The 27,381-nt window shown below is 52.4% G+C and overlaps 2 protein-coding genes across 10 annotated transcripts in view; both read right to left on the reverse strand.

Annotated features, from left to right (window-relative positions):
• Positions 1-8,188: 8,188 nt before the first annotated feature.
• LOC106802026 (uncharacterized) lies at positions 8,189-12,815 on the reverse strand. The gene is made up of 2 exons (XM_014788440.2): positions 12,415-12,815; positions 8,189-11,803 (listed from the first exon to the last, which is right to left on the reverse strand). The coding sequence occupies exons 1-2, from the start codon at positions 12,754-12,756 to the stop codon at positions 10,682-10,684; spliced, it is 1,464 nt and encodes a 487-aa protein (XP_014643926.1). The 5' UTR covers positions 12,757-12,815; the 3' UTR covers positions 8,189-10,681.
• Positions 12,816-20,236: 7,421 nt separating this feature from the next.
• The window catches only part of BEAN1 (brain expressed associated with NEDD4 1), a 40,495-nt gene continuing 33,350 nt past the window's right edge, over positions 20,237-27,381 (reverse strand). For 8 of the 9 annotated variants that reach the window (XM_087420156.1, XM_014788441.2, XM_087420153.1 and 5 more), the window contains 2 exons: positions 23,692-23,842; positions 20,237-22,629 (listed from right to left, as the gene is read on the reverse strand). In XM_087420156.1, the coding sequence (XP_087276282.1) occupies positions 22,290-22,629; positions 23,692-23,842 (491 nt within the window). In that variant the 3' untranslated portion in view covers positions 20,237-22,289. Of the gene's footprint in view, positions 22,630-23,691; positions 23,843-23,942; positions 24,146-27,381 lie in introns of those variants that run through there. The other variant, XM_087420158.1, reaches the window with a different exon arrangement.

Raw genomic sequence — 27,381 nt, forward strand, 5'->3', positions numbered from 1 at the left:
CACTATGTTTCCTAACATGGGATGTATGGGTCCATAAAGAGCTCTCCGTTCTTCCACCCCGGCACCACACTGTGGAGGAGATGGTGTGTGTATCCACAGTGGCCGGTGCTGGTTGCAAAATCTCTTGGCCCAGAGATGTCACGTGAAATGGCTTGCATGAGGGTCACTTTCCCTGTATGGCAGGCAGATGGCAGATGGTGGGCGTGGGGCCTAGTTCTTAGAGCAGAGGGAGGCACTCCCCAGGGACTCCCAGGAATGGCCAGGAGGAGCATGGCAGGGCCTGGCATCCCTGAATTGCTGGGCAAGGCAAGCCAGGGCAGTAGCATTCCAGATCTGTTGGTGTCACCTCGTTCTTACCCTGAGCTGGGGTTCCGTAGGGCATAGAGTCAGTACATGCCAGAGCCACCTCAGCTGCTTTGACTCTTGCTAATTTTCAAAAAAATCTTGAACAGCGTATACATTTTCTTTCAGTCAGCATTTTTAGTGAAATAATTCCAATTTACATTTAAGCTTTTTAATTTTACGTGTAAAATATGTGATTAGAACCATTCAGAAATATTTCATGTAGCTGGTGATTTAGGAAAAAAAAACACGGTGAAGTATATTTCTCTTTTACATAAAAGTGGTGTGGTCCAGGGCTGGTCTGGTGGCTCTGAGGCTGTCAGGGTCCTGGGCTCTTTCTGCCTTTCTGTTCCTAGTTGGACTTCCTGGCTTATGGCTTCCTTCCTCCAGGGTCCTCACTGTCCAAAGATGGCGCCGGAGCTCCTGCTCTGGCTAACGTTGGCATCAGGACATACTGTCCCTCATTCACCCTTTCATTCAAATGTGGATGATGACCTTTGCAAGGCACAACTAAGATAAGCTGGAAGGTTCTAATAGGACTTTACTAGAGGCCTTGGAGGGAGTAAAGGCAAGAGGGAAGTTGACACCCCCAGGCTGGACCCCGTGATCTGGCTTCAGTACTGTAGTACCCTCTGGGCCCCACCTCTCCATCCCTTCTGCCCTCACGTCACATCATCCTCACCGCCTGGTACTGCAGTGTCTTTGGCTCAGCCTGCTCCCGCTGGGCTGGGCTTGAGCTGGGCCGAGCCCTGTGAGGACAGCGACCACCAGTCTGACACGCTCCCACAGCTTGGCTCGCAGGACCCAAGCAGGGTCACTAAACGTGGACCCTGGGAAATGATGTCACCCAGCCTGCTTTTCCTTTTCCGTTTCTCTTCCTGCCCCCTTTCATTTCCACCTGGGCCCCTTCCCTAGATGAGACATGCCCCCTGCCTGGGGAATCCATCAGTCAGAGACCCTTCCTGGGACTCCCGCAGACTCCCACCGTCAGACCTGGAGAAGGACTGAGGTATTTGCACTCTAAGAGCAGGTAGAAGATGTTTCCAAAACCTGTCTGCCTCTGGGTGATGTTGAATCTGTGCCACCTCGTTTTCCTAGCGCTCTGGGGCCAGGTGGAGGAGCTCACTTCTCATGCTCACATATCTGTGGAATGAGTAACACCCATCGTCTTGGCCTCTCCACCCAGAAGAATTACAGTTATTAAAATAAGTGACAAGCTCTTGGAAATGGCAGCCCTCTATTACTGAGAATCTAATAACAATAATATCCTGCCCGGTGCCTCTGGGCCTCGGCAGTGGATTACTCACTGAAGGCCCTGGGGTCACTGGCTCAGGCTTTCTTTTCCTAATAACCCCAACCCCACAGCTCCCCTAAGACTGGAGTAACTCTGTGTTCCTCTAGTTTACATAAGATAGTAAGAGTTGTCATTAAACAGAAGCTCAGAGAAAGCCAACCTTGTGGAATCCAGAATAAGTATCGGCATTTACTGCTGTCTTCTTGAATTTCTGCATTTCTTGGCTTTTTCTTCTTCAAGACTGGGATCAGTGGAATGTAGATGTCCTGGGAGATGATAAATAGGTGTTCTGAGAAAAGAGCGTTCTGTAGTCCAGGAAATTTGGGAACCACCGTCTGGGTACTCTCTCTGAGATGCACAAGGTACATTAGCCTAGTTAGACTCAAAGTCCTGTGATAAAAACTTTGTTTAAGCCAAGGGACTCCCAAACTCATTTGATAGTAGAACCCCTCATTTGGGGAATATCCATTAACAGTCTCCAGAAGTGCTAGTGTTTCTTGGAACACACATTGGGAAGCACTGTTTTAGGGGGCCTGCAGCTGACGATGACTCCCAGCTTTGGTGCCCTTGGGGATTCTCTAACTCATGGTTCTCCAGCTGCAGAGCATCTGGATCCCCTGGAGGGCGTGTTAAAACACAGATCGCTGAGCCTACGCTAATTCAGTTTCTAATTCAGCAGGTCTGGGGTGGGCCTAAGAATTTGTTTTCTAGCAACTTTCCAAGTGATGATAAGGCTGCTGGTCCAGGGACCACCCTTTGAGAACCACCTCTCTAGATTCACACTTTCTAGAACTAGACATCCAGGAGTTCAAAGAAACCTTGGCACGTTGTTGAACCTCTCGAGTGTTGATGATCTTATCTGTCAAATGGGAGCATTGCTCACTTCTCAAGGCTGTGAGGATAAGTGACCTGGCATATGGAGGGAGCCCAGACCAGGCCCTGGTATGCAGCAAGTACCCCGTACCCCATAAATGTTAGTTCAGCTGATATGCCCGAGAAAACTGGGCTGTGATGCAGTTAGTGGGCTTGGTTACAGCAGTAACCTCAGTAACAGGCAGTTTCCATCAGAGAGGTAATCAGGGGACCCTCTTGACTGACCTGTTTAGTAGGAATGGGTCGCAGGCGTGGTGGAGGCTGACTCTCAGGATTGTACCTCTGAAAAGTACCTCATGGCTTTTCTGGAATAACAGGGCAAGGGGCAAGCATTTGGACATTCTTTTCTTCTTAAAAATGTTCCCATTTCTCATGGGGACTCTGGATCTGAGCCTGGCGTTCTGTGGCATGAGAGGGAGGGCTGGGAGAGACACAGCTGCCTCTCAGGCTGTGGGACCTGACTCCTCTTCTTGTTCCAGTGAGGCCCTGGAGTTCCTTACACAATAAACGGATGGTTTTCTAGTTGGTTGTCTCATTTCTTGGCAGACCTCTCTCTCCGTGGGTCCAGGTGACCTCTCACCCACCCTTTCCCTAATGTACAAGGCAGATTTATCTGTAGCCAGGGATGGGTAGATCTTGTCAGCTCCAGGCTCATATTAAGAAATGCCCAGAAAAATGAGCAGTGACCAGTTGCTAAGTTTTAAATGAACCTTACCTTTTGGGATCCACTTGGCTCTGTGGATGAGGCTTGGGCTTTGGGGTCAGAACATGGGCTGGGGTCCCCGTTTCCCTAGTTATTGGCTGCGAGACCTTGGGCAGGTCACCTCACTTCTCTGGTCCTGTTTCTTCCTCCCCTGGACACTGGGGTTCTATTTTTCCCCTCACAGGGGGAAGGGCTGCACAGACGAGGAAGGGGTGAGTTAGATGAATGATGAACATGAAGGCTCTAGAGCAGTGCCTGGCTATTGCCTGCTCCTTGGAACCCCCTCTGCCTCTCTGTGCTTGGCTGGAGAGGCAACCAGACCTTCTTGTACCTTCCTGGAGGAGGAAGCTGTTGGTGGGCTGCTCCAAGCCAGGGCGGTGGAGAATCCCGCATTTTCACTTTTAAAACATGCTTCTTCAACAGGGCCATGGGGGAAATATTATTTCAGCCTCCTTGCCAGCCATTTGCTCACCCTGGAGTCCCCAGGCAATCTGTAAGCAGGCCTCTATTCTCTCCCTGTCTTCTGACAGTGCTTCCCATGCATCAACCCTGTGCCAGGCTCTGTGCTGGGTGCAGGGCCCACACTGTGAACAGCACAGACACGGCCCTTCCCCTCATGGAGTGTGCAGTTCAGCTCCTCAGAGCTGCCCCCACCCTGAAATATCCCTGAGAACACCCACACGGAGGCAGGAGGGCACCAGCGGCCTCAGCACTCCCTTCTGCCGGGGTAAAGAATTAACTCGAAGACAGTGATATATCCCAGAGAATCAATGATAAAACTAACACAGACAGTAAGATTAACACACACAAACAATAAACAGAGCTTATAATGGTAGTGAAAATCCCATTTGCAATGGTAACAAAGAAGATTAAATACTTTGGAATAAAAAACAAGAAATGTGCAAAACCGTACAAGAAAAATGTTAAAACACTCCTGAAAGAAACTGAATAAGACTTGAACAAATGGAAGGACATCCCATTCTTGAATAGGATGACTCAACATTATCAAGATGTCAGTACTCCCTAAGTTAAATTACAAATTTAATACAATCCCAATAGAAACATCACAGTCTATTTTATGGAGTTAAATGCATTCTACTGAAATGCAGATGGAAAAGCAAACATACAGGAATAACCAGGAAACCACTGAAAAAGAAAAACTACAATGGAGGAGTAGCCTTACCAGACGTTAAAACGTACTGTAAAACCTCTGTAATGAAAACAGTGTGGTACTGGCGCATGAATAGACACATAGGTGAGTGGAATAGAATAGAGAGCCCAGAAATAGACCTAAGTACCTGCCGAAACTTAGTGTATGATAAAGGTGGCATCTCAGATCATTGGGGTAAAGATGGACTTTTTAATAAATGGTGCTAGATGACTGGGTAGTCATTTGGAAAAAGGTAAAAATAGATCCATATCTCACACCATACCCAGGACTCCAAAATGGTTGGAGTTATGATCATCCACCATAAACTCCAAATGGTTAGGGTTCTAAACGTAAAAATTGAAACCGTACAAGTGCTGGAAGAAAACACGAATGACTTCTTTAAAACCTTGATGTAGGGAAAGCTTTCTAACTATGATTCAAAATCCAGGGGCAATAAAAGATTAATGAATTTGACTAAGTAAAAATTTAAAAATTTGTATGACAAAAACCACCATAAACAAAGTCAAAAGACAATTGCAAACTGGGAGAAAAATATTCACAACACACATTCACAGACAAGTGGTCACTATCCCTAAATATCCATGAAGAATTCCTAAAAAACGAAGGACAAAGGACCAAAAATCCAATAGAAAAATGAGAAAAAGACATGAGCAATTTCCAAAAAAGATACAAAAATGGCCTTTAAACATGAAAAATACTCAAATTCACTCACAGAAATGCAAATGCTATGGTCTGAATATTTGTGTCTCCCCCAGATTCATATGTTGAAAACCTAATACCCAAGGTGGTGGTATTAGGAGATGGACCTTTGGGAGGTGATTAGGTCATGAGAGTGGAGCCCTCATGAATGGGATTAATGCTCTTATAAAAGAGACCCCACTGAGCTCTCTAGCCTCTTCCACCATGTGAGGACACAGCGAGAAGTCGGCACTCTGCAACTTGGAAGAGGGTCTTCATCAGAACCTGGCCATGCTGGCACCATGATCTTGGACTTCCAGCCTCCAGAACTATGAGAAATAAATTTCTATTGTTTATAAGCCATCCAGTGTGTGGTATTTTGTTATAGCAGCTCAAATGGACTAAGCACATTAAAAGAACACCGAGATACAATTTCCCACCTACCAGACTGGTAAAAAAACAAAACAAAACACATTCTGTTAATGAGGCCATGGGGAAACAAGCAGTCTCATACATTGCTGGTGGGAGTGCAAATCTGTACAACCCTTCTGGAGAGAAATTTGATAACACCTAACAAACTGCATATGTACTTACATCATGATCCAGCAATCCCACTTCCAGGATCTAACATATACTATCTACAATATGAAAAGATCTATGCGCAATATTATTTATTGCAGCATTGTTTGTAATTGCAAAAGATTGGAAGCAACCTAAAGACCCATACATAAGAGAGTGGTTAAATAAACTATGGTACGTCCACACGGTGGAGTAGTATGCAGCAGTAAACAAGGTTGAGAAAGATCTCTCTGAACAGATATATGATTTCCAGGACATGATTTCACATGTTAGGTGAAAAAAAGCAATGTCCAAATGAGCGTCTGTAGTGTGCTACCCTTTATATAAGAAAGGAGAGACATAAGAAAATACACAGATGCAAAAGAAACACAGGAAAGATAACCCAGAAACTAAATAGATTGGTGGGAAAAGGCTGGAAAGAAAGGAGGAATGGACATGGGGTTGCAGGGATGAGAAGGGAATGACACTTCTGTGAATATCTTTTTATGTATAACTCTGACTCTCAGAACCAAGTAATGTTTCACAGTACCCCCTAAAGAAAAGAACAATTAAGATCAACTATGATGTAGAGGGAAGAAAAACTGGAATACCAGCACTTACGGATGAACCTCATGGTATCTCAATGAGTAAAGAGAGTAGGAAAGGGCCAGCCAGGTGGCACAAGTGGTTAAGTGCACATGCTCCACTTTGGCGGCCCGGGGTTCTTGGGTTCGGATCCCAGGCACGCACTGAGGCACCCCTTGTCACGCCATGCTGTGCTGGTGTCCATAAAAAGTAGAGGAAGATGGGCACAGATGTCAGCTCAGGGCCAATCTTCCTCTGCAAAAACGAGGAGGATCGGCATTGGATGTTAGCTCAGGGCTGATCTTCCTCACACACAAAAACAATAATTAAAAAAATGAAGGGAGTGGGAAAGAAAAGAACTAAGTAACTGTGGAAAACAGTATCTTGGTTGGACACAGAAAGAGTAAAGGCAAAAATTACTCTCAATAAATGCTGTAATGTAGTTTTAAAAGTGTTTCTCACAGGGGTACAGTTAGCAATTCTGAAACTCTTGCATACTGGAATCGAACAATATTCTAGAATTGGACAAACAAGTAAGTAGACTGTAGATTATGAGAGCCAAGTTTCTCACTGTTAGAGAAAGAAGTTATAAAGAAGAAAAGGGAAGAGTAGAATAAACCCTGTGGTGCTGGGTTAGAATCAGAGGTATCAGTATAAACTCATGGTTTTAAAATTACAGATAGGTACAGAAATATAGCTATGTGTGTATACACGAGGGTTAGTACACATAGGTATGTTTCCTGGCTCTGTCTCCTGTGTGGGCTCAGAAGCAAGGACATCTACTAACGGTGAGCACACCTGGCCCCTAGATCGTGGTCTCTAAACATCATTCTTCAACAAAAGGAACCAGGGCTCCTAGGAGGAGTGGTTGATTCCAGGGATGCAGCAGGGAAATTACAAGATGAGCCTGGGACATCTTATGGTGCTAGAAAGTAAAGAAATGCTCAACACAAGATGGGGGCGTGTTAAAAAGATGCAGGAGCCCACCTGAAGGAGTTCCTAACGGCCAAAGCTGGAACACTTTGAGGAACAAAATAAGATAGTATTGGATTATAGCCCATAGAATAAAATAAATACCCATGAATCCATACTAATATAAATAAACAATTGAATAAATAAGTAAATAGAGGAGAAAGGGAGTGCTTCCTTACAATAGAATTCCAATTAATAAATGTAAAAGGAGAGAGGGAAATAGAGAATTACCATTATACAAACACCACAGTAAAAATATTGCAGACAATATTTACCTATTACTAAATTAGTAAATAATTAGTATTAGTAAATTAGTAAATAATCTAGAAATGGTAAAATTAGTGGACAATACTAAAATTAGTGGATGAAAATTTGAGGAGAAACAGAATTTGCATAGCCTCCAAGCATCTTCTCTAATATAAAGTACAAAGGGAAAGAAAGTAACTCTACAGTGGCCAACACCAGCTTAATAAGTGATCAAGGTAAATATCACCAGTAATTAGACATATTGACATCATGAACCCTTTGATAAGATGCCCCGAGGACACAGCATCATTTTTTTGGTGGTATTCTTGCCAAAAATGCATGACCTCATTCCAACCATAAGAAAACACCAGACAAACCCAAACTGAGAGGTTTTTTTTGCTGAGGTTCGACAAAATAACTAATCATTAGTGTTCAGTTCTGATCAAAAACATCAAGATCATGAAAGACAAGGAAAAGACTGAGGAAATATTACAGATGGGAAGAGATAAAGGAAAATTGACAAATGCCATATGGGATCCTGGAAAAGAGAAAAGATATTAATAGAAAAATTGGTGGAATTTAAATAAGGTTTGTAGCTTAGTTAATAATATTAATATTAATTTTCTCTTCTTGACTATCCTAGGTTTATGTACCATGTTAATTTCAGGGGACGCAAAGTGGGGGATAGAAGGCACTTCTTTGTACTGTTTTGTTACTTTTCTCTAAAATTAGTTAAAATAACTCCCTTCATGGGAAATACAAGCAGAACACAACACTATAAATATTACAATCCCAAATTTTTAATATGTATATGTAGAAAAAAAGATGGAAAGGAATCACACCAACACTGTAACATTGGGTATCTCCAAAGAGTGGAAATTATGGTAATTTCTGCTTTTGTTTTCATATTTCTCTGATGGTTTCATCTGATGGATCCTTGGAAACAGTGGTGAATGAGACAAGTTTATCCCTCATGGAGCTTATATACTAGTGGGGGAAATGGAAAATGAATAAATACACTTAAAATATCTTTGTGCAGGAAATTAAACTAAGCTGATGTGATGGAGAGATGAGCAGACAGGGAAGGCCTCTCCAAGAAGGTGACATTTAAGGTGAGAAGTGAATACCAAGAAAGAGAAGATGCGGCCAGGGGTGCAGAGTGGGGAGAGGGCAGAGGGAACAGTCTGCGCAGAGGCTGCGAGGTAGGGGCGGGCTTAGCTTGTTGGAGAACCTAGAAGAAGCCAGTGTGGCTTGGCTGCAGTGGGCTAGACTGGAAAGGGGCATGAGATGAGGTCAGAAGGATAGTGAGGGGCCAAGCCTATGGGGCTTGGTATGGCCTTGAAGTCCCTGGAGGGAATTGAACACATGAGAGTCACAATGGAACTTTGGTTTTAATGGGATCCTGGCAGCTGAGTGGAGCTGACTGCAGGGGGATGAGGGCAGAAGCTGGGAGACGAGGGAGGTGGCTGCCGTCCTCCAGGGATCTGAGTGAGATTCCATGGTAGCTCAGACAAGTGGCTCAGCCATTTGGGCTCTGTTCTGACAGAGAATGGTGGGTTGGATGAGGGATGTTAGAGAAAGAGAGAAAAATCAAGGATGGTTTCTACAGTGGGTTTCAGGTTTTGAGTAGCTGGTGGAGTCATTGACCTGGATGGGGAACACCAGGGGAGTGGGCTTTGTGGGGAGAAGCAAAAGTTCTGTTTTGGTTTGGGGATGAGCATGCTTATTGTGTTAATGATCAGAGAAGAAGGAATAAAGAATGGTCAGGGGCTGCGGGTCAGACCCAGGTGCCCTGGGGGATAAGCCCTGGTTGCCATGGTTCCAAGGTCAGTCCTGCCTCCTGCCACATCCCTTCTCCTGAGGCTCCTGACCCCCTCTGCCTCCAGCTCAGCCTGTTCCTGGTGTTCCCCTTCCCCAGGATGGAAGCTGTGGCTAGAGTCTGCCCTCTACCTCCCCCAGGACCCCAGACACTGACAGCTCGCCAGTTTGAGCGTCGACTGCTGGGTGCTGTGCTGAGTGATTGGGATGGGTGGGTGGGTAAATGGATGAATGGATGGACGGATGGATGACTGACCAGTGTGCCTCTCTCCCCCCCAGTGCAGACTGCTTCCTGATTTGTCTCAAAAAGCCTGTGTAGGGGCTGGCTTAGTGGACAGCTGTCTGACAGGGAGGGAGGTGGGACCAACGTTCCTTAAATCCTTCCCACTTGGGGTCCCCCTTGATTTTAGGAACTGGAAGTGATGGGGTCATATGCTCAGCTCTGGGGGAGAGCAAGGCAGGCACCAACATTTATTAAGCACCTGCTGTATGCCCAGAGAGGGCCTTCCCCTACATAACCTTTACTGCTCACCACCACCCTGGGAGGAAGGGCCCATCCTCCCCGTTCTACAGATGGGAAGCTGAAGGGCCAGCCCTGGGTCAGTGCCACCTGCCACCCCATAGAGAGAGTCTTGGCTGGAGGAGGAGGACCCTCTCTTTGTCGGGGCCCCAATGAGGCACGCCTACTGTGTGTGCATGTGCTGTGCCTGATGCACCCACTTGTGTGCAAGTGTGCACGCATATGTGGGGGCAGGAGATGGCTGGTGGAGGAGGCGCCCCCACTCCAGGCTCAGGCTTGGCCCCTGCAGCCCTGACCCCTGGATGGAGAGCAGGCGTGCGAGCTGACTCTGAGCTCCTAAGTGTGATTTTGTTCTCGTTCAACCAGAAGTTAGCTGAGAGAAAAGGGAGGCCTACGGTAGACCCTAAAAGGATTAAGGGCATGTTACATGTCTGGTTGTCTACCTCTCTCTCCTCTCTTTTAACCTGCCCTGTGACAGGGGCCTTAAGGATGCTGGGGGAAACTGCCGCTCAGAGATGCAGGATGACTCGCTCCAGGTCACACACTGAGCTGGGATGTGAAGGGGACAGAAAGCCCCCTGAGGTCAGCACTGAGGGAACCTATGCACACTTCACCTCAGTGACTCTTCCCAGCCTCCTGAGAGGTAGGTCTGACCACACTCACTTTACAGACGAAGAAAACGAGGCTCAGAGAGGTGGAGCGAGTGGCCCAAAGTCACAGAGTCAGTAGGTGGCAGGGAGGGGACTTGAGACCAGCTGGGATTCACAGATTGTCCCTGTGCCTGACAAGCTGTGTGTTTGGCTGCTGTTCCCCCTGCTGTGGTCCCAAGATCTAACACCTCTCCAAGTGGTCACCTTCCTGGCAGAAAAGCAATCTGCATAGTCAAGGTGTCTGCGCCTGTACCATCCAGGGGTGACATCCTCAGCTGTTGCTTGGGTAGCGTCTTCGGGTGGGAACTGGCATCTCCAGCCCCTCCGGGGGGACATAGTGAGTGCTGGGGGGCTCTCGGACATGAGAGGGGGCCTGAGTAGATCCCCAGAGCCCAGTGACCCCACTCTCTGGGCTGCCACCCTCACCGGCTGGCTCTGGCCCCACAAGAGGCTCTGATTGTCCATTCTCCTCAATCCCAGGGCCTGGGAAGCCCCCAGGCTGTCCTGCTAGAGTTGGGGGTCTGAGGAGGTGGGAGAGGCGCTCACAGAGCTCGTCCATCTCACAGGGGGCGCTTGGAGGAGCAGTGTCTGTGCCAGGGGTGGCCAGCTCCAGCTGTGCTTCTGGCTCGGGGTCCAAGGACTTCCCTGTCAACTGGGGACCTGGTGTCAGGCAGAGCAGGCTGGGGATGGTGACCCTTCTGCTCTCAGGAGCTGCATTGAGGACTGGGGGCTGCTCGCCGCTGCTACCTGAGGGGGTGACGGCCTCACCTGAAGGTGGGCTGGGGGTCAGGGCTGGGCCTTGGTGTTGGTTTCCCTTCAGGCCGCTCAGGGGAAGGTCCTTGGGGAACAAGGGTGTCCGGTGCAGGACAAGGTCACTGTAGCAGGTCAGGAACTCCTCACTGTCCGAGCGTGTGCTGGCACGGCGTTGGGGGCCCAAGGGGACCAGGGGGCCAGTGAGGGGGCCATGGAGAGTCGTTGAGACCTCAGGCAGGCTCAGGGCCACAGGCAGAGAGGTCTGGTCGTCAGGGCCCTGTGGCTGGGCCCTCTCAGATCCCACCTCTTCTGAGGGGCCTGGGCCTGGCCGGGCCCCCTCGAGGCAGTTCTGGGCCTTCCCCAGCCTTCTCTCTGAGCTGTGCCTGCAGTGGGGCCTGGCCAGTTTCTCTCTGCCCAGCCCGAGGACCTGCCCGTCCAAGGTTCCCAGAATGGCCTCACACGCGACTCTCGCCAGGAAGATCTCAAAAACCATCTGCTTGGTGTCCTCCTCGCTGATGGCCTGGACCAGTGAAAACTCAGCCTCCGAGGTGGCCACGTAGCCTAGCCTGCCCAGAATGCTGTGCAGTGTGTGTTCGGAAAGCACAGGCCTCACCCAGTAGACGAAGTTCCCTGTGTACGTCTGGAACAAACAGGGGTGTTTGTCAGAGGTGGGACACGTCTCAGCAGAGTGGCTGAGAGGGGCCAGACAGGGCCGAGGGCTGAGTCCCAGGGGCACCAGAGGCTCCTGCAAAGCAGGCGGGCCACGGCGTTTGGCCACATGGAAACCTGGCCCACAGTCATGTGACCCTCTGTCCTGTTTCACAGAAGGGCACACTGAGGCCCAGAAGCAGGACAGGACCTAGTCACACAGCTGGAGAATGACTAAGCTGGGGTGAGGCCCTGGTATCCTGGCTCCCCACCCAGCATTCCTAGCCTGAGCCAGGAGAGAGGAAACTTTCCCGTGGCTTCCCACAGCCAAACTCCTTCCCTCGTTTATTCGGAGCTCCTGGGCTCCTCTCTAGAGCGGCGGCTTGCGTGGTGGTGACGAGCTGCACTGCCTGAGTGTGATGCTGGCTGTGTTGCTTATTAGCTGGCGACCACAGACAAGCTGCATTAACTTCTTTTGCCCCTGCTTGCTCCAACTGTAAAATGGGACCCAGGTCAGTGAGCACGATGGACATGCTGTTGCCCCCAGAGGCAGAGCTCGCCCCTACCCGAGACCCCCTTGCTCAGGGCCATGGCCGTGCCTACCTTCAGGGACCTGATTTCCTTCCTCCAGGGAAACAGAAGTAGGTTGGCAGAGATTAGCTCCAGGATCTCTAGTGCCTGCATCAGTTTGTGGCAGACATGCTGGGCAGAGCTGGGCGCCCCCCGGGAGTGAGTGGCCCCCAGATCAGAGGCCACATCTTCAGGCAGATAGAGCTGAGGAGGGGCCACGCTGCCCAAGAGCCGCTGGGCCCTGTGGGTGAGGGCTGCTTGCCTGCAGACCCTGAGCCGGCCTTCCCCTGCCCCCTCCCGGTAGTAGCTGATGAGGTCACCCAGGAGGGTCTCCAGAGCAGCTTCACCTGGGCCTGGGGATGGGGGCCGGCTCATGGTGGCTCCGAGGGGCTGGATGCGGAAGAGAGTCCTGTGGGCCTCCCCAGGCCGGTCCAGGCCGGCCTGCCTCTGTCCCGCCCCAACCTCAGTCAGGAAGCTGAGGAGGAAGTTGTGCACAGTGTGGCCTGCCACTGCCTGTCACTCTGGAGGGCTGAGCTCTGAGCGTGGCTGGGGTGTGCTCAACTCCCCAGCCTGTCTCCTCCCAGTGCAACAGAGCTGAGGTCAGCCTTGGTCCTCGCCTTGTCCCAAGAACATATTGGTGCCTGCATCCTTCCCACACCCGCCTCTGCAGCAGACGCTGCCAGTCCCGCCCATAACCCTCAGCGCACTCCTGATGTCACCCGCTAAGGCTCCTTACGCCCTCCTGCTTGAGAGTCTTCTCTGGCCGCGGGAGCGTGCTCTGCTGGGGGGCGGGGCAGGCTGCAAGTGCTGGGGAGTTAACACCCAGGGCAACCCTCAACCAACAACGAGGGTCAGTGGATGGAAACCCTGGCTTCCTGCCTTTGGTGGGCCAGTCGGAGGTGTGTTCTACACTTTTAGAGGGTCCCCAGTGGGATCACCCCGTGGTTGCCCGCAGCAATAACCTGCTCATTAATGCATCCTTTGTTGCCTCTTCGCCCTCCCTTGTCTTAATTCCCGACTCCTTCCCTGTGCTTCCTGGGATCGCCTCCCAAATAAAGGATTTCTACCCAAATCCTTGTGCAGGGACTGCTTTTGGGGGAACTGAGATGGAAACAATCACCTTTGTACTCTCCCATTTATCCTTCCCTCCTCCCTCCCTCTCTTCTTCCCTCCCTCCTTCCTTCCTTCTTTCCTTCCTTCCCCTTTCCTTCCTTCTTTCCTTCCTTCCTCTTTCCTTCCTTCTTTCCTTCCTTCCTTCCTTCTTTCCTTCCTTCCTTCCCTCCTTCCCTCCCTCCTTCCCTCCCTCCCTCCTTCCTTCCTCCTTCCCTCCCTCCCTCCTTCCTTCCTTCCTTCTTTCCTTCCTTCCTTCCCTCCTTGCTTCTTTCCTTCCGTTCCTTCACCCAATACTTAATTAAGTGATGATTCACTCATTCATTCAGCCACTCTCTCCTTCCATGTGGGTCAGCATTGCTCCCTGTGCTCCACAGAGGTGCACTTGTTGGGGGTTCTTAGTCTTATGTGAGTAAAAATTTCCTGCAGCTAAATAATTTGGGAACTCCTGGGTTACGTGAGGTCCCTTGGCTTCTTGGCTTCAGGACTTCTCATGTAGCAGGCTATTGGGGGTGTGAATTTCTAGGAGGGGTAGCATGTGCAGTATTCTCCAGTTTCTAGGACCGTTTTAATGCCCTGGTCTGGTGTTTGGGGAAGTGCTGGCCTTAAGCAGCCAGTCCGTGTCTCTCCACGCCAGCCTGGGGGCTTCAGAGGCAAATGAGGTAAAGTCCCTGCCCTCGGGTGGCTGACAGCCTGGAGAGCCCAGCTGAGGGGGTAGTGGTGCTGCAGGAGCTGGCTGTGACCTAGTAGTAACGCAGCCCAGGAAGACCAGGGGCTTGATCATCATTTGCTTTCTATGTGACCCTGCCGGCCTCCTGTCCCTCCAGTCAGGAGGAGGGGGCTCTGCCTGGTACCTGGCCTCGGAGCTGCCTTAGCCCTGGGCTCGCCACCCCTGGTCTCTTTGCTCCCTGCCCCCTGCAGCCTTTCCTGAGCTCCGTGGTCAGCGCAGTTCCTATCCCTCTGGTTGGGAAGTTACTTCCCAATTGGAATGCTACTTGCAAATGAATCCCTGGGTGACTAGCAACTCTCCCTTTGTAGGCCATTCTGGATTAGTCCTTTTAAGTCCAATATTGGGGGTGCTACCCTTTCACACACATTAGCTCCTCTGACCCTGAACCTCAGAGAGGTTAGGTAGTTCATCTGGCCACTCTGTGGTTTCCCCCTCGGCCTCCTTCTGGGTTGGAGACATAGGTCAGGGCCAGGCAATGTGGGACAGTGCTGGTAGCCATTTGGTGTCATCACAGCCTGGGGCCAAAGAGAGCCAGAGAGGCCACCCTTGTCCATCATGCGGCCAAATTCCCCTTCCTTCCATTTTACAGATGAGGAGACTGGGGAAGAGAGGGCAAGAGCTGGCACTGGAACCCATGTATATTAGTTTCTTATTGTGCTGTCACAAATTACCACAAATTTAGTGGATTAAGCAACAAAAATTTATTATCTTATAATTCTAGAGGTCAGAAGTTGAAAATCAGTCTCACTGGGCTGGTTCCTTTCGGAAGTTCTGGGAGACAACCTATTTCTTTGTTTTTTCCAGCATCTGGAGGCCACCTGCATTCCTTGGCTTGTGGCCCTTTCCTCCATCTTCAAAGCCAGCAGCATAGCGTCTTTATTTATTTTTTTTCCAAGGAAGATCAGCCCTGAGCTAACATCCATGCTAATCCTCCTCTTTTTGCTGAGGAAGACCAGCTCTGAGCTAACAGTCCTCCTCCTTTTTTTCCCCAAAGCCCCAGCAGATAGTTGTATGTCATAGTTGCACATCCTTCTAGTTGCTGTATGTGGGACGCGGCCTCAGCATGGCCAGAGAAGCCGTGCGTTGGTGCTCAACCGGGATCCGAACCCGGGCTGCCAGCAGCGGAGTGCACGCACTTAACCGCTAAGCCACGGGGCCGGCCCAGCATAGCGTCTTTAAATCTCTCATTTCTCTCTACATTCTGCTTCTGTTTGTCACATCTTCTCTTACTTTGACCCTAGGGCCTCCCTCTCATGAGGACCCTTGTGATTACATTGGGCCCACCTGGACAATCCAGGATCATTGTCTCACCTCAACGTCCTTAACTTAATCACAGTTGCAAAGTCCCTTTGCCATGGAAGGTGACATAGTCACAGGTTCTGGGGATTAGGACCTGGATATCTTGCAGGGGGTGGTGGGGCATTATTCACTTACTACACCAAGTCTATCTGATACCCAAGGCCTTGCTTTTTCCATGGTCCCAAAGATTTGTAAGAGCCCCGAATGGGAGTGGCAGATTTAGGCGTGGGGATAGACAAGGTTCCAGGCCATTGAGTTGTTTTGAAGGGGTGGGTCACAGGCCAAGGAAGGGGAGGGTCTAAAACAAGAGTCTTAATTCTCTGTCTCTGTCTCTGTCTCCGTCTCTCTTCTTGGCTGCAGGCAGATGTGCTCCCTGAGGAGAGGGCTGGAGGGGCCTTTATCTTTTTATCTATTAATAACCAAAGTTTTACAATTGGTACACAATTTAATCTCCCCCTTATGTGATTCTTCTCTTGCTTGGTTACTTATAGATATAACACTTCACCCATTCTGGACATCCTAGTCCTCAGCTCGTGAGAACCTGGTCATGCCTGTGCACTGCCCTCCACGCCTGTCTCTGCAGGGAGGCCCAAGGTCCTGAGGGGAAAACGCTGGCAGGGTGCCTGGAACCATTTCCCTCCCTGCCCTCTCGCGCTGGGTCAGGCCTGCTTCTCCAGGGCCAGTGTCCTCCCCACTGGACCACTGCAGCCTCTTGAACTGTCCCATTATTCACACTTTCTGGGCCCTCAGGGGAATGACTGGCTTAATGAGAACCTGCTTTCTCTGCCTGCCAGGGTGACTAGCTTTGGGGTCAATGCAGGGGGCGGGGAAGGAGAGGAGGCACTGGAGATCTGCTCAGGGGGAGGGGCCCTGAGACCCAGAGAAGGAAGGGGTCTGGCTCAGAGTCACATGGTGAGCCAATGACAGAAGCAGGGACAGCCAGGAGTCTGGGTCCCAGCACAAGCCTTCACACACAGCCGTCCCTGCTGCCCAGACTCCCAGGTTCCCTGCTGAGCCCAGGAGCTCAGAGGCCACGGGAGCGCAGGGATGGGGGTGCTGCCTGGGCAGGGGCTCCCAGGTCTGGAACTCAGTGCTGATTGTCCTCAAGGCCGTGACACACAGGGAGGAACCTGCTGCCCTCAGAATTGAACTGAATGTTCTTGCGAGTTCTTCACTCCATAACCCGCCCCTGGGCCCACCACCCAGAGAGGAACCAGCTTGGCCCTGACCTGGGGCCCCAGTCTGGCAGGGATGGCTCAGACACACAGGATCAGCCCAGGAAGGGAAGGGCTGGGAGGAGGAGGGGATGCAGGAGTTCGGCAGCTAGACGGCCCTTGGGGAGGAGGTGGTGCCTGGCTTTGAGCCTCAGACTTCATGTCACAGATCCATTCCTTGGCCTTTTGCCCAAATTTATGTTCCTTTTGGGGAATAAAACTATGTAACCACCAAACTATGGGTGGTGTATTCCTGGTGAGAGTCTCATATGTCCACAAGTCCTAGAGTGCCCTCAGTGTGGAGTTTGGTCAGCTCCCTGCGGAGGGAGGCCTCTCCCAGCAGGCACTAGAGCTGGGCCTCTCTGACCCCAGCCCCCACCTGACAGGGCAACCGTGGGAAAGAGCCAGGACAGATTGAAGACTGTGCCCCATGAGTCTGGCACCCTCAGGCCCTGCTGGAGACTGGTTCTGAGGCCTCCATCCTCTGGTATGGGCCCTGGTCAGCAGCCAGCCCCTACCTTCCCTGGCCCCAGCCCCTACCCTAGCTCTCTGTGTGGTCACTGTCTACCCCAGGCGTGGTGTCCTCGCTCAGACTGAGAGCTGGCGGGTGGGGCCTGGCGCTGTCAAGCAAACAGGGCAGAGTTGGCTGTTCTGGGTGCGCCCAGTCCTGCCTACCCACTTCCCTTTGCTTTGGAAAACCCATTCCAGAAAAGGCCGATTTGGCTCCTCCTCCCCTGTGGGAGTGGGCACACGACCCAGGCTTGGCTAATCAGAGACTCCCCACCCCAACCACAGCCATTCACAGACGGTCAGGCATGAGTGCGTGTCTGGGCTAGTCAGTTTTCTCTGAGATTTGATATCTGCTCTCTGGGAGAGAGAGGCTGTCTCGTTGTTTTGGATCATGACCCAGCCAACGTGGACTTGGGGCATCCATGGCCACTGCTCCTGTGGGAGAATGAAGGCAACATGGTGGGCAGCAGAGCCAAGAGAGGCAACACACCTGCCCATATTCTCAGACTCCCTGGATCCAGCCATGTGTGAAGTTAGAATATGTTACTTGGACAATTTAGTTATGGGAGCCAATAAGTATCCTTTTTTGCTTAAGAAGGTTCAGGTTGGGCTTCTGTCTCTTGCAATTGAGTAATGGCGGTGGGTGATGGGGCTCAGAGCCTGTCGGGGGTGGAAGGTCCCCCTTTCAAGAGCTGTCCCCTCTCCCCCCTATAATCCAGGGGGTGCCAGCTTTGTGGTGGGTCATGGACCAGACAGCCACCAGCTGTGGGGCAGAAGGATGGGCAGCCCCTGGAGTCAGGCTGGTGAGGATGGGTAGTTGTGATTAGCTGAGGCTGTGACAACAGGGCCTGAGGCCTGCAGCCCTGGGATTCTTCCGAAGGAGGCACAGCTGGGCAGCAACCCTGGGGGCAAAGGTGTGCCCAGCCCCCCAGCCCAGAAATACCAGCCTGACCCAGGTGATTGGTCCTGATCGAGAGAGATCACCTGGGCTGGGCGAGGTGCAATGTGAGGTCAAGCAGCGCAGAGCTCAGGACAGAAGATCCACTCTCTCAAACCAGGAAGCTGCCCGTCCTTCCACTGCCGGTCAGTCATCAGGTGGGCATCGATAGTGATACGTGAGTGTGAGAAAGGGTGGCCTTGGAGTGTGCATGTGGGACCTCTGAGTGTGAGGGGCACTAGTGTGTATTCACTGAAGCTATCTGAGCAAATGGGTACAAAACCACAGGTGGTGTGAGCCGAGTGATGCTGCATACGACTGTGTGTCCGATAGTGTCTCTAGGAACTGGGTGTGAGAGACCCCTGTGCGTGTACATGTGAGTGGGCTTGGCTGGTGCGAGCCAGCGGGCTGTCCCAGGGGGCGGCTGTGGACGGCCACACTTTGTATCAAGCCGCCTTCCTCCCTCTCTCGGGTGATTCCCGCGGCGCACATCTGGCAGATGCTGTCGGTGCCCTATCCAGAGGCCTTGGAAGGCACCGTGCCCAGGCATGCGGGCCCAGTGGCAGATCATGCTGACCAGCATGATGGCATCATCTGCTGGCAGCTGCAACTCCCCCATCTAAAGACTCTCTGGCCAGAGATGCCGCTTGGCTGCACAAGGGGCAGGGATTAACATTCTCTGAAGAGCACTTCAAACGATGACCCTTGAGAGTCTAGAGCTGGTGTCTGAGGACTCCATCTCCCTCCCCTCGGGTGGCTAACTTTGAGGCGTGCTCCACACTATCTCTCGGGGGACAGAGCTCAGCTGGCCATGGTGGCAACCAGCTTCGGGTTCCTTCCCTTCCTCGTTTCACTGCCCACTCCCTAGGGGTGCTCCTGGGGTCACCCCCTCGCACCCCCTTCCTGTCCCAGGGTCTGGTCCTGCCCCGCTCCTGTTCCCCATCTTGGGAATTCGGCTTCACCTCCCATTTCCTTGGGGCTCTGATGAGCCCCAAGCCTGGGGTGCTATCCTCAGCCCCACCCCTCAGGCCCCCGGCAGAGAGAGGCCAGTCTCCTGGCAGGAGTGTGCAGAAGGACCGTGAATGTGGCACCATCTGTGGACATGCCACAGCCTGTCACAGTGGACACAGGGTGTATTGTGGATGGAGGAGGCAGGAAACGCCGAGCCCCACAGTCCCCTGGGCCGGTGGGATGTCCAGTGTGTTTGCTGTCAGAACCGAGTGTCGGCGTGGGGTGGTTCAGGTTGAGATCAGCATGTGGCTGGACACCATCACCATGAAGGCTGCTACATTCGTTCCCAGGAGGCAGGGCCCCACAGCACGGAGGTGGCACCTGAGCCACGCACAGTGGTGTTTATATAGAGAGGAGGGCTTAGGTATCAGGCTGTGGTTAGAGGGAGATGCTGGGGGCAGGAGTGATTCCTGAAAATGGGATGCTTGAATGGGTTAAACCTCATGGAACATCCAAAGGGTAGAAGACAAGCTCAGGACCAAAACAAGTTCTGTTTACAACTATGAGTGTCCGTGGGCAGTGGGTCTGAAAGTGGGAGAAGGGAATTTGCTCATTCTTCGGGGGCCGTCTCCTTTGCTTTGAGCAGTGCCAACAGGCAGCCAGCAGGTGGCAGTGTGGGCTCGGAGTGGCGCTGGTGGGCGCAGAACCATTGGGACCTGGGACTGGGGCTGCACCTTCCTTCAGGATAGCACCCCACTTTCAGGGCACTTGGGGACTATGCTAGTGGACCCCACTTGAGTTCTAGTGGGAGAGAAGAGTGACAGAGGAAGGGAACCAGCCTCTGTCAGCCAAGAGATCAACGACAGAAGCAAAGGTCTTATGGAAAGCAGAGGAAGGAAGAGGAGAATTTCCACAAAGGTGGAGAAAACAACTCATTTCAGTCTAATTTACAAATTTCCCCTTTCCTGGTAGTGAAAGCCTTCAGGATGCTGAAAGCCAACTGCTGTCGAAGTAAAATGTGCAGTCCCTGGTGTTCCTGGAGTCAAGTCCTGTTTATGGCCCGTCTTGGTGACCTTTACACTGGCCAGGTCTAGGAGAAATGATGCCATGTTTCAGTGAGGTTAAAAAAAAAGTCACTCATGTAAATCATTGACTACCCAAATATCTGAGTCAACAGGAAAATGAGGAGGCTTCAGTGGCTGCTAATTCTGAGAGAAGTAACATATTTTCAGTTTGCTGCTATTTACTGTTTCCTTTCCTTACAAGTTTCAGATGGCAGCAGCCCCCCAACAAGCTCCTTGATAATGTTCCTTTTTGCAGTATTTTTTATTGATATATTTATTTTGAACACAGAAAAGATACATTGTTGCTTATTCAGCGCTTAATCTAGGAACAACAAAAGCTGTTCAGCTCCATCCCTGAAACACTGATGAGTATGTAGGGATTTTTCTCTTTTTTTCCCCAGCACTCTCCAGGGTTGCAGAAGCAGGATGCGTTTCTTAAAAGACTCTCATCCCTGGAGTGCATTTTAAAGGCTATACAGTACAACAGACAGATATTTTTTTTGCCTAGAAAACAGTACACCACAAAGGTGGACAGAACTGCTTGTAAACAAGGTGCCTCCCCGGGTGGAGTCAGGGGCTCCAGGATGCTACAGAACCTCTGGGTGGATTCCTTTCAGTTCTGCACCAGAAAAATTCTATTTCTACAGAAAATAAAATTCAGAATTGCCATCCTTGCCACCCCTCTTCTTAAGAAAAGGATTATTGAATTATCTTAGCCCTTCATTGGAGGAATTGAAATGTGGAGGCCAGGATGGGTAGGGGTGTGGTCATTTAAGAAGGGGAGAGGGAGGGGGGCAGGGAGGATTTGAGGATTCCACTCTCTGCCGCTGGAGATGCTGGTGGGGACATTCCTCAAAGATGCTCTGCCGCCACCCTCTGGCAGGCTGGTCTTCAGGAATCAGCTCTGTTACTGCATGGTCTCTGACGGAAGTTGCTGGGATTCCTGGGCCAAGATCTGAGCCTCTCTACAACCAGGCAACCCCACATATCCCCTGCTGTAGTGCCCCTGGTGGTGAGGCCCAGATATAACCACTGGTCCTCTCGCTGAGCCATGGTGATATTTATGGGGCTCACACACTTCGTCTCTGCAAACACCCCGGAAGGCAGGGCAAGAACATGTTGGCTCACAATTCCAAACTATGAGCCGCCCCCCAGGAGGACAACATCAGCTTATGGGGTCTGGCTCCAGCCCATTCATGCTCAGGCCATAATGCTCAGCTGGGCACATACTTAGCAAGGGGCCACTTGTCTGCCTCAGAGCCATGTCCAGACAGCCCTCATCTATGAAGACCCTCAGTCCTGGGCAGTGATTGGACTTACATGGGGACAGCTATAACCCACCACCACCACCGCACCCCCACCAAGGGCCAGGTTCATCGCCTGTGGCTTGGAGTTGGGGCTTCTCAGATAACTCCGCTAGCACCACCAGACTGAGGGCACTGGAGTGGGGGGTGGGGCAAGGCAGGCTGTGAGGGCCTCCAGGTTGTGCCTGAGCCCCCACGTAAGTGGCAGGGTGGTGACACTGTGGCTCTTCTGCCCTGGAATTGAGAGACAGGTGCAGCACGCAGCTGAACCTTGCTGAGGCCTGTCCACAACCAGGAGGACAAGCTGGCCCTGGGGTGGGGTCAGGGCAGGCAGCTGACCTGGGATAGTCGAGCAGTTTCTGGAGGCAGAATCAGAGTTTGGGCACAGCCTGCCAGGCAAGGGCAGGGGCAAAGAGGCCCCGGGAGAGGAAGGAGAAAGCCCCGGTCCTTCTCCACCTCTCTTCTCCCAGCGTTGTCTGCAGAGGCAGAAACGACAGGCTAGGGGAGAAACGGGAGGTCGAGAGAGCTTCATTTTTAATGGAACCTTCACAGGTGGGTTTGTGTGGGTGTGTGGGGCCTGTGTGTCTGCACATATCTGCACGCGTGTGGGGCATGTCTGGATGTGTGTGCGCGCATGGGTATGTCAGTGTGTATGTCTGTGTGTGTGTCAGTTGTGTATATGTGTGCGTGTGGGAGTGCTGTGTGTGCACGAGTTGTGTGTGCATATCTGTGTGTGTGTGCCCTTGTGTGTCTGAAGGATGTGATTTAGCACTGGACCTGGCCAGTCATTCACACAATCCTCTCAGGGCCAGAGGCTGGGGACCAAGTTGGGGTGAGTGAGCCCTGGGAGCTGCCTGGCCCTGGTTCTGGTCCTGGCAAGGAGAGCAGGCCCAATGGGGTGTTGGTCGCACACACAGCCTCGTAAGGGGGCAGGGTGTCCATGGAGATGGTGTGGAGGCCACTCTGGCCCCCCGTCCTTTGCGCCTGCTGGTGTCGGCCAGGGCTGTGGCCGCTGCCTGCATCAAGGGCGCTGTCCAGCGCAGGGCAGGAGTCAGTCAGTGTGTAGGGCGGCGGTGCGTCCGTGGGGATGTACAGCTGAGTGGCCCCTGGCCCCACACACTCCTCGTAGCTATAAGAGAAGAGGCGCCCTCAGGGCTCTGTGGAACCTCACCTTAGGGGCAGGTGTGGGGGTCTCTCCCCCAGGGCCAGGGGCCTATCTGCAGTGACAAGCTGCCCTGGAGTGGACCAGACCAGGCCTTTGTCATGCTGGCTCCAGTGAAACCCTTCTACTCCCCAGGGAGGGGTACCCCAGAACCCCTGAGACCTGGATTCTGGTCCTGACTCAGCCCCAATGTTCCATGTGGACTTGAGTGAGCAAGTCCTCGTGAACCCTGGGTCTCAGATTGCTTGGCACAACAGGAGCCACTGCTGACGGAGCATGTCCCAGGCTGGGAACTGAGGGTGGGGTGCTGGTGGGAGCAACCTCAGGCTGCCAGACACCCCTTGGTCTCAAGTCACTTCAAAGCAGCCCTTCCAGGTCTAGGAAGGCGTCCCTGGGGCCCTTCTGAACCCGCAGCTGCAGGACAAAAAAGCATCCACTGGCCCAGGAGAGGGCGGATGCCCTGCCCCTCCCGGTGCCCCTGGGGGCGGGGGTAACCGGTAAAGGGAGATGGGGAGGATGTGGCTGTTTGTGGGGCCCGAGGAGTCTCCCGGGAGGGAAGTGATGGAGGCCCTGACCCCTCTTCTTTTTTCAAGTACTAACTGGTGGGTGATCTGAGGGTGGCTCGCAGGAGGACCCAAAGGCCCTTCAGAGGAGAATTTCCCGATGGGCCAGGGCCCCCTGGTGGTCGTGAGGGCTGTCTGGAGACAATGACCCCTATCGTTGTGGTTTGGGCTTTAGGGGTGAATACTAAGGAGCTGGGGCTGGACCCTCCAGCCCACCATTTCACCCGAGCCTGAAGGACCTGAGCTTTTCTCTTTTGAGCGTCTCATGGGTGACATCTGCTGAGTCACACCCTGTCTCACTGGGACCTGCTTGGTCAGGAGGGTGAGGAGACGGCCACGCCCACCGAGCAGATGTTTTCTGCATTGACGCCATTTGGGGGAGGTGTTGTTATGTCCCAGGGGCGCCGGGATTCTTGCCCAGAGCCCCGCCCTCTCCTGCCCTCCTCCCCCCCCGCGGCCTCCTTACCCTGGTGGAGAATCTGGGTACAGCTCTCGGAGCACGGTGGCATCCACGTCCCCATCAGAGCTGAGGTCCAAGGGTGGGGGCCAGTCCTCGGCAGGGCTGCAGGCGTAGCGCATCCTGTGGCTGGACCGGCTGTAGGTGTGCCCGTCAGACACTGCAGAGAACAGACACTCAGCCTGGGCCTCCGGCTGGCGCCAGGGAGGGTCCTCAAAGGTCTACCTGAGGCCACTGAAACTCTGTTCTCTCCAACTCACCATCCCGCCCCTTGCCCAGCACAGCTGCCTTCATCCCCTCAGCGACAGCCCCAGAATGTGAGCGCTGACGCTGTGCTGGGCACGGGCTTACAGGAAGCAGAGCTGGCCCTGCCTGGTTGGGGCTCCCAGGGTGGTGGGCAGCCTGTGCTGGGGACAGCGTGGTAACCAGCATTGTGTGATGAGCTTTGACAGAGGTAGTACTGGGGCTGTGGGAACAGAGATGGGCCTGACCTAGCCTGGAGGGCTTCCTGGAGGAGGGGCTCTCAGAGTTGAGTCTTGTCTAGGAATTAGCGGGGGGAGGGGGGGGGAGGGCGGGGGGGGGCGGGAGGTGGGGCAAAGAGAACAGAACAGCTTGAGCCAAGGAGGGAGATGAGAAAGAAGAGTGTGGTATGAACAGGAAGCTTTGAGCCATGGAGAAGAGCTGGGGCATGAAAAATGGGGAGGACAGTGTCAGGGAATGAGGGCTGCAGAGGTCTCTGGGGTCAGGCAGCCCTACTCCCTGCCCCCAACCACACACTATTCCCTGTAGGTACCCCAGGGAGGAAAGGGGCTTCTATGATGAACTCTGGTGACTCCACATACTGCATTCTCTTCTGGGTTGTTTTTTTTTTTTTTTTTACTATGTATTAGCAAAACAAAGCCTCTGAAAAGTCCTGCAGCTGAGAAACACATTTAACTGTGCTATGCAGCATTTGACCACAGAATCTTCTTTTCTTAGACCTAGTGACACCACTTAGGCAATGCTGATGGAGCACAATCTTCTCATTCTACAGCTGAGGTTCAGAGAGGCTCAGTGGCTTGCCAGAGGCCACACAGCAAATGATTGGGAGGGCCAGAGGTTAGCTGGATGTCCTGGTTCCTCACCCTGTAAGCTCTCCATCTCCCAGTTTCTGACAGGTCTAGAAGCGGCTGGGGAAGAGTGGGAGCTGCAAAGATGGCAGAGACATTAGATCTCCCCACCCCTAAAGGGCTCCAGGTGGCTCCTCCTCTCAGAGGGCGGGGCTCAACATCAGGGGCGGGGCTTGTCTGTCTGGGGCGGGGCTTATGACTTCTTTGAGGTCAGCAGCACTGTTGCCATCCCCATTCTACAGATTAAGAAGCTGAGGCTCAGGGCCACATGCCTGGTAAAGTGTGGAGCTGTAATTCACGCACAGTCTGAGTCACGCCAAGTACTGCTCTTTCCACTCTCCTAATCCTTTTCCCTCTCTTGATACAATGTGAGTGGAAAAATCTGGATACGAAACTATCTGCAGGTATGATCCCAGGGTTATCTATGGACATCGAGAAAGCTCTCAGAAGAAAAACTCCAAACACGTTAACAGCGGCTCTTTCTGGATGATGGCTCTTATTTCTTTATATTTTCTGTATTTTAAAGGTTTTTCACAGTGAACACATATTACTTTTCTATGAGGAAAAAGGAACCCAATAACGGAGGCTGTAAAAAGGAGCTGAAATAAGATTTCTTCCCTTTCGGGCACCAGCTGAAGGATGAGAATTTTGGGAAGAACTTGGGGAAGACACTCAGGAAAGAGGAAAGCAGGAAATGACAGGGAGAGGACAGAGTTGAGCAGGGGGCGCTGGGCTCGGGGCCAGGTCCATCCCTGCCAGGGCAGCTCGGGGAGGGTCCCACCTGCAGTAGCTAGGCTGTGGCTGTCCAAACCCGGGAAAGTAAGGCTGTTTCCTGGACCTGAGTGGGTGGCCCTGGTGGGCAGGCCTAAGAGCCGGCAGGGCCAAACCACACTGCCGTTCATCTCTCTCCTTGGGCTGCTTCTCTTGGGCCTCCCATAGGCTGAGCGCCTGAGGGAAACTGAGGCTGCCCTAAGATGCTCACCTAGCTCAGACCCCAGTCCTGAGATGCCCCAGTCAGTCCCAGACTCCAGCTGGGCAGAGCTCCTGAGCAACAGCTGGAAAGAACCCCCCTGCCCCCCATTTGAACTCCCCAAATTCCTTTCTTAGCCCCTCTCCTTTCCTGACTTCCACGTCAGCACAGACCCAAATGGTCCAGGACTCCGGAAGGCCCCCTTTCCACCTCATCGAGGGTGAAATCTCCCTATCCCCTTCTTCACCAAAATTAAGAAATACCTCTGTTCATTATTTAACCAAATCCAAGGCTAATATCCCTTGACAGGCCCGGGGGAGGGGGAGGAGGAATTTGCATCCCTGAGCACCTACTGTGCTCTGTCCCCATGACCTCCTTCACCCTCACAATGGCTTGTGAAGGAGGCACTGGGTCTGCCCCCTTCTCTCAGATGAAGAAACTGAGAGGTGAAGTCACTTGCTCTAAAGCCCCAGCAAGTGAGAGGCGACCAGATCTGTCTCCTTAAGCTCAAGATCTTTCCATCTTCTGGAAATAGAATTTCATTCATTCATTCATTCATTCACTCACTCATTCACTCATTCTCAAACATTTATTGGCTCCTCTTTCTGGCCAGACTGCAGAAAGGCCCTATGGGCAGGCACAGGAGGGCAATGGGGAGCCATGGAGGGTTGTTGAGCAGAGGACAGAAGTGGTCACAGTTCAGTCACTTTGGTTGCCTTGTGGAGGATGCCTTGGAGGGGCTAGTCTGGCGGCTGGTAGGCGGGGGCACTGACATTAGTGAAGCGGCCCCAGGAGCAGGTTTTCTCCAGGGGGAGAGATAATGAAAACAGTTAATGTTTATTGAGCACTTACTCATAGCCAGGCACTGTGCTAATTTAGTCCTCACAACAACTTTTTGGGGTGGGTCCCTGTGTACCCATTTTATAGATGACTCACTTGAGGTACACAGAGGTTAAGCAGCTTCCCTGAGGTCGTACAGTGAGAAGTGGAAGATGAGGGCTGTTTGGACCAAGGTCTGAGGTGCCTGTGGGACCTCGGGGGGGAATGTCTCGGAGACGTCTGGGTGAGGATGAAGGGTGGTGCCCGAGGCTGGCAGTGGAAGAGATGGAGCAGGGACTGGGCGTAGAGAGAGGACCAGGGCCAAGGGTCCTGATATTCCTTGATCTTCCTCTCCTCAGAGAATGCGAATCCACGAGAGTCTGAGGAGGAGCAACCAGAGTGGTAGGAGAGCCCGGGAGAGCCTGAGGCGCTGGCACCGGGGCAGGGCGTGTGAAGGACAGAAGGGTCCCCGCTGCCAACAGGCGCTGCTGGCTGGGGCTCTGCCGCGTGTGTTCTCCCCACAGCCACGCACAGTGCATTGCCTCTCTCCCTTGGCATCTTTCCAAGGTTCTGGCCGCCCCTGTGCACTCTCCAGAAGGCTGCAGGAAGGTGTGGGGGCACAGTGCCTCCAGGCTCCCCCCAAAGCCGGAGCTGAGAACAGAAGTGGGGTGGGAGGTGGGAAGCCCACACAGGGGTCCCCACAGCGACAGGGATGCAGGGCTGCCGGGAGTCAGCGTGGAGTAGTGAGGCCTGACCCCAGACATGGCCTGGCTGTGACCTGCTGTCATCCGCCAGGGCCTT

The sequence above is a fragment of the Ceratotherium simum genome, chromosome 30, assembly GCF_057802395.1.
Source record: "Ceratotherium simum simum isolate JZ-2026a chromosome 30, ASM5780239v1, whole genome shotgun sequence".
Lineage (NCBI taxonomy): Eukaryota > Metazoa > Chordata > Mammalia > Perissodactyla > Rhinocerotidae > Ceratotherium > Ceratotherium simum.

Bases quoted from the DNA above. Each gene is read 5' to 3' on its own strand.
- LOC106802026 (XM_014788440.2), bottom strand. From the start codon at position 12,756: ATGAGCCGGCCCCCATCCCCAGGCCCAGGTGAAGCTGCTCTGGAGACC. The intron at 11,804-12,414 runs GTAGGCACGGCC...TGTTTGTTCCAG, and splicing joins AGGAAATCAGGTCCCTGAAG to ACGTACACAGGGAACTTCGT.